We start from the raw sequence: 6,134 nt of genomic DNA, 5'->3' as shown, positions 1-6,134 counted from the left end.
TTAAAAAAGGAAGGCTGGTGGTAATGTACCGTGGTAATAGATCAGCGGAGGGGAGGGAGGGATCATCAATCAGCCCGGAGCGATTACTGGAGAGCGGGTGGGGTACGTTAGAGGAGCGATGAGCGGGGAACGGCGGAGAACCTCTGAACCTCTCATCTCGTGTTTATTTATTATTTTAAGTATTTAATATTTGGAAGACTTCTCTCTCTCTCTCTCTTTATTTAAGAGCTGCGCTCTTGTCGGTGGAGTAATCGCCATTACTCGATAGATAGGGCGTGTAGAACGGTGGTTACCCCAATCGCCTTCCGTTCCGCAGTACACCGACCAATTTCTCAATCGGTGATGTTCTAGCTAGAGCCCTACCAGAATCCATTTCCTCGGCCTCCAACCAGTACTGATACCGCTGCTAGCGGCGCCTACTCGCTACGTCACAAGATCGTCATAGAACCTAAGTAGCATTTTATAGGTTAGCCCGTCCCAGTGAGCTACCCAGTACGTTCTGCAAATCCTGTCGCTGTTTGGTCGGGGACTGCTTATTTTTATATTCGCAGCTAACCATCATATCTGATGGCCGTTCCACTATCCGCCACCTGTGGACCCCGTAGATGGTCTACAGCTCAGCCTACTACTTTTAATTTGGGAGACCAACAGCACTCAATTACTGACTAATCATTAAAAGAAAGAAGGAAAGAAAATAGAAAGAGAAAGAAACACGCATCGCTTACAGTAGAAGCCTAAAAACTATAGAGGTATACAACAATAATAAACTAATTTTAAATAAATTTGCACATCAATTTGCTCATAAAAAAGCCAGTATTAAATAAGTAAAATGTTTGATTGAGAGTATTAAAGCCAGTTTAGTGTTTAATTGTAGTTTCCTGGGTCAAAGATAAATTATGAAATTCTAATAAAGGTGACAAAAAACGTTTTTATGATATGGTCAAACGTTGGCAATCATAATCATAACATTAGTAATATTATCCGCCGGTAGAGGCGCTGGTGTTCATTATATTTAAAACTTGATTGATATTATAATCGATGAATCAATGTAATCGTGCAATTTTCCATAATTATCGATACTATTGATTTATTTATTTTATTTTGTTTGTTTTATTTTGCTTACAGCTTAATTCACACAATGTTACACTTAGTAGTAAATAAAGGCCAATAGGTAAGTAAATAATTTTGAACCTAAGAAATGAATCGACTATTCGTTTTTTTTTATTAATACACCACATAGCATGGACACCGCCTACATTAATGATATGGCCAAACGTTGTTTGAAATATCATTAAACGTTGACGTTCAAATAATATGGTAAATTTAAATTGGCTATTTCATGAAATATGACCATTTCATGAAATGGTCGAACACATCATGAAATGATCAATTCTACGACCTGTTACGACATACAGGGTGTTAGTAACGAATACTGAGAGGGATGATTCAAACCATGATTCTGAGCTAATATTAAGTGGATTTTCCTGTCGCAAAATTCATGAAAATTTTAGTATTTTTTTAAATTGTTTTCAGTTCCATACTTTTGCGACGGAAAATTCTACTTGAAATCATCTCAGAACCATGGTCAGAGAAATGGTTCAGTTTTCTTTACGATGTCGTTAACACCTTGTAAACACAAGACCACGTCTATTTCTCATTGGGGTAGGTAGTAGACCACGGAATTCCACTTACTACGATCCTGACACATTACTTTCGCTTCTTCCACTCATAGCACAGATTAAAAAAACTCATCTTGAAATGCCTAATCGCGTCCGCTCGTCCCTTACAACGCAAAACAAATGTCCGTAGTGTGCAGTTCGACAAGCGATTGATCGGCCGTATTAATTGTTGCCGACTGTACATCTGCCTAAACATCCACTAAACTGTCGGAGAATGTTCACTACAATATTTAAGCATTAAACTAATATAGGGATTGCTATGAGTACATAGAGTAGCAATACTAAGAGCATACTTACAGACAAACAGAAAGACAGACACAACGGATCTTGTTGATATATTCACTTTGTGATTAATTCTGAATTCAATAAACCTAACCTAATCTTAGGCCTTAGGCTTAACCTTTAACCTTTATGTTGTGTGTGATACACGATAAATCTAATAATCGATTGACATGGAAATTAGCATTCGTTTGTAATGAGAAATACGATAATTGCCGATTTTGTTTTGAAGTATGATTGCCGAGGGACTTCGGAACAGTGAGGGACATTAAGGGTGGTGCTAATAAACTAATCTCAGCTTCGGGACTGCCCTCAAGATAATGTCACAGACACTGTGACACTGTGTGACAGTTCTTATATAAAAACACAGACTTGAGCATGATCTAGCGGGTAGTCTCAGCTGAGATTAGTTTATATAGCCAGGACCTAGGACCTAGGACCTTCCAGATCGTAAGCCCAATGCTCTAACCACTAGACCACGGAGGCTGGACACGCAGTAACTGTACCATCTAAGTTCTGCAGGTTTTGCCACAAGGAGGCTGAAGACATCCTCCACAAAATAGGGGAGAGTGAGCCTCTGATTAGCAAGCGTTGTGGCGTCTTTGGAGGATAATTCAGCGGCGCTCAAACTTCTCACCCCTAAGCAAATACACTACATAGACAAATAGTGCTCAGAGGTGAACTGTACCATAAGGCGAATATCACACTGCATGAAATAAGGGCTGCAGAGCACCTGCTTAAAGAATACCTATTCTTTTTATTACACTAGTAATGAACTCTGCTCTCCCCTTTAGGAATCACACAGGTGATCATATCTACCTTCGTCTTCGTTTAGTTTAGGCTGATCTCCAGGACTCCTGACTGAACCTGCAGGAGGTTTTGTTTTGAGCTGCATTTCTCTAAGAAAATTGTGCCCGATCGAAATTCAGTCGTATAATAACGATATGTTTCGTTAATAGAGTAAACGGATTGTTATAAATGGTAACCCAGTTTCTTCTATTATTTTTAACCTTTACAAAATAATGAACTCCATTAAGCAACATACCTAAGTACTTTTGTAATCATAGGTTTATTTAATTTTTATACTTGTCGGTTATTGTGTATTTATACGGTTTATATTGTTGATTTTAAGTTAGATTTTATTAGTTATTCAAATATTTAATATTCGTCCACTACATGGTTGAGTGAAGGACTTTTATTGTGCAATGCAATATATTATTTTAATTAGAACTGTATTTACCACTCTAGAACGAATAAATATATTTAATTTAATTTGACATACATACATACATAAACTCACGACCGTAATCCCTAATGGGGTGGGCAGAGCCACAAGTACTCAAAGACAACTTGCAGCCACTGTTGATACGAAGTCCTAAGATGAATTATGATGAACCTTATGGTGATAAGGGATCAGCCTATCGCCCATAACATTAGCCCGTCATTTAGAGGACACAATCCCTCTGTCGGATTTTACGACATGCCCGGGAAGACAAGCAGCAAGAAGAAGAAGAATTTAATTTGACTTCACTTATAATATTTAGATACTTATTCTATTTGCTAAATGCTAAAAACTTGGTCAACTCCACTCCATATCTTCCCTGAAAGGTATAATGTACGTATGAAAATAATTGCCATTGATTATGTAATACAAAAGACATCAACGCGTTCGATCAAAACTTTTATCAATTTAATTGAGAAATTAATCGACCATATTTTTTTCTGTTTTAATAAATATTACCAACGAAGACACATTAATAATAAAGGTTAAATTATTAGATTATTGCTATTCTGATTCACATGCAACTTGCAAGTCACACTCGATAGCTCATGTGTAAATCAAAATGATGGTCGACGCATCGCATTAGTATAAAACATTAATGAGTATTCCGATCAATGGAATGGAGCTCGCGATAACTTTATAGCTCGAATAAAAACAATATAAGTGCGGGGCGGGGTTATAGCACAACATAGCATGAATACACCACGAATATCAGTTTGATATCGCTGTGTTTGATTCGCTGTGACGCGGGACGCCTTAAGGCGGGGCTTAGTGGAGAGGGGGCTTTGGCCCGACGGCACATCACTCTCTGCCGGCGCGCCAACGCGACGCTACTTCGCCGGACCGCGACTCTGCTCCGTAATACTCCACATCTCGCGACTTCGCTCCGCATTCGGCGACTCCGCTCCGCTTCCCGCGTATGTGACTGAGTGATAGTGCCCCTGTGGCCGCTTTAGACGATCGTGCTCCGAAAGCCGCCAAGATTCGGGTGAAGAACCGCGAACCGGTGCCGGCGTACGCCATGGCAGACGCCGACCGCGATTCGGACCTCGGCGATGACAGCCCCGTGGTGAGTACAAATAAACAGTTAATTAATTATGAATGAAATAGTCCTAATCTTAGTGTTTAGATGACAAATGGATCTCATTTTGATTCGCTATTACAGTTTTGATTTAACATAAATTGATTTGGTATTTATTTTGTAATTGCGTATTGTTAGAATGCTTTCAGCAACATTTCATTGGGATCCAAAGTAAATACTAACTACTAATACTGACAGAAGTACTATAAGTTACATATTTAGTTGTATAAGTACGAGTAGATCTACGTAGATTTACCTACTTTATTTATAATTTTAGTCATATTATGTTTGTCGCATATCTACTTTATGTTTATGTACAGTAGAGAGTATTTTATCGTATATGTTGTTATAAATAATTAATAATTTATCCGTTTTTATATTACCTGTCCATTATTATCTTGTAGTACTAAACAAATATTGAGTGTTCGTTTTGTAACATTTGTGAAATTCCTAGGCACCTCACTCTTTTTAATTAACATATACTTACTAATTTACCATAGTACCCATATAAACAATACGAAGAAGTATGGTCTTGGCTTGATAAGTTTTAATAAGTTAGTCTTGTGTCATTAGCTAAAGGATTAACTAATTGCACTTAAAGAAAAACATAAAAACAAACAAATTTTAATTTAAAACATTAATTTATCTTTATTATGTTTAATGACGTAGCACACGTTTTTCGAAGATTAAACTTTAAGTTATTTGGTTATTAACTTTTTGCATATGTGCAAAAGTCATTTCGCCGGCGGAAACTCTCGACGAAGTGCTATTCAATATATTTCTACTGTTATAATTATTCTAAGTGAAAGTTTAATAGGTACAAAAATTACCATTATTATGATTGTTAACTGATAAGATGGCACGTGTTGATTTTACGAAAATAAGGTAGATGAATATATTTTGCTACCACCTCCTCTGTTGCTAAGGTAACGGCATTTAAATACAATATTTTTTATAGACCACATACTTGTAGGTACTACTAGTATTGTTGATTAATGACAAGAGAACTTCCATACGTTTATTGGGTAAAGATTAAGTTACACAATGAAACAAAAGCCTGTCTAAAATGGTCAAGAAACTATTCCAATTTTCTTTTTCACATAAGTATTTGACTAATTTTAAATTGCTGTTTGGTGACAGGTTATTAGAAAATATTCAAATATAGGTCTAGACGGGGTCAAATATTCTGTGCGGGGTCAAATATTCTGCTTAGAAATAAGTAAAATCTTGTCTTGCTTATAAGACTAGTCGTCATTCTAAAAAATTATCTGCAGTTTTGAATTTTAAATACCACGTGAAGTATAAACTTCCACGTATAAAATTCGTCTAAAAAGTTTAAGAAAAATTTCTGTTTTTCTTGTTGATACTTCATGTTGATTTTTTATGATTATTTGATAAGTACCTACTTACATAGCACCATAAATCTAAATTATACTGACTTTTCTACATAAATGCTATAAGTACCATGAAGAAAAAATACATTTTATGAGCTTTGTAAGTTTTTGTGTATACGTATATTTATACAGGGTGTTAGTGACATATACTGTAACGAATACTGAGGGGATGATTCAGATCATGATTCTCAGATGATATGAAGTAGAATTTCCTGTCGCAAAATTCACGATTTTTTTAGTGTTTATAAATTATTTTCAATTCTATACTTTTGCGAAAATTTAACTTAATATTACCTCAGAATAATGAGCTGGATTATTCCTCACAGTATTCGTTACGATGTCACGTACAGGTAGGTATGGGTGTTAGCGACACCGTTATGAATACTGAGGGGGATGATTTAGACCATGATTCTGCGTTG

The 6,134-nt window shown here is 36.4% G+C and overlaps 1 protein-coding gene across 5 annotated transcripts in view; it reads left to right on the top strand.

The window, feature by feature from the left end:
• Positions 1-4,054: 4,054 nt before the first annotated feature.
• Positions 4,055-6,134, top strand: part of LOC126374347 (protein dead ringer) — a 150,971-nt gene continuing 148,891 nt past the window's right edge. For all 5 annotated transcript variants that reach the window (XM_050020949.1, XM_050020946.1, XM_050020947.1 and 2 more), the window contains exon 1: positions 4,055-4,309. In XM_050020949.1, the coding sequence (XP_049876906.1) occupies positions 4,262-4,309 (48 nt within the window). In that variant the 5' untranslated portion in view covers positions 4,055-4,261. The remainder of the gene's footprint in view (positions 4,310-6,134) is intronic.

Source organism: Pectinophora gossypiella, chromosome 17 (genome assembly GCF_024362695.1).
Source record: "Pectinophora gossypiella chromosome 17, ilPecGoss1.1, whole genome shotgun sequence".
Taxonomy (NCBI): domain Eukaryota; kingdom Metazoa; phylum Arthropoda; class Insecta; order Lepidoptera; family Gelechiidae; genus Pectinophora; species Pectinophora gossypiella.
Note: the sequence above shows the minus strand (reverse complement) of the source record. Positions and strands in the feature narration are given on the sequence as shown.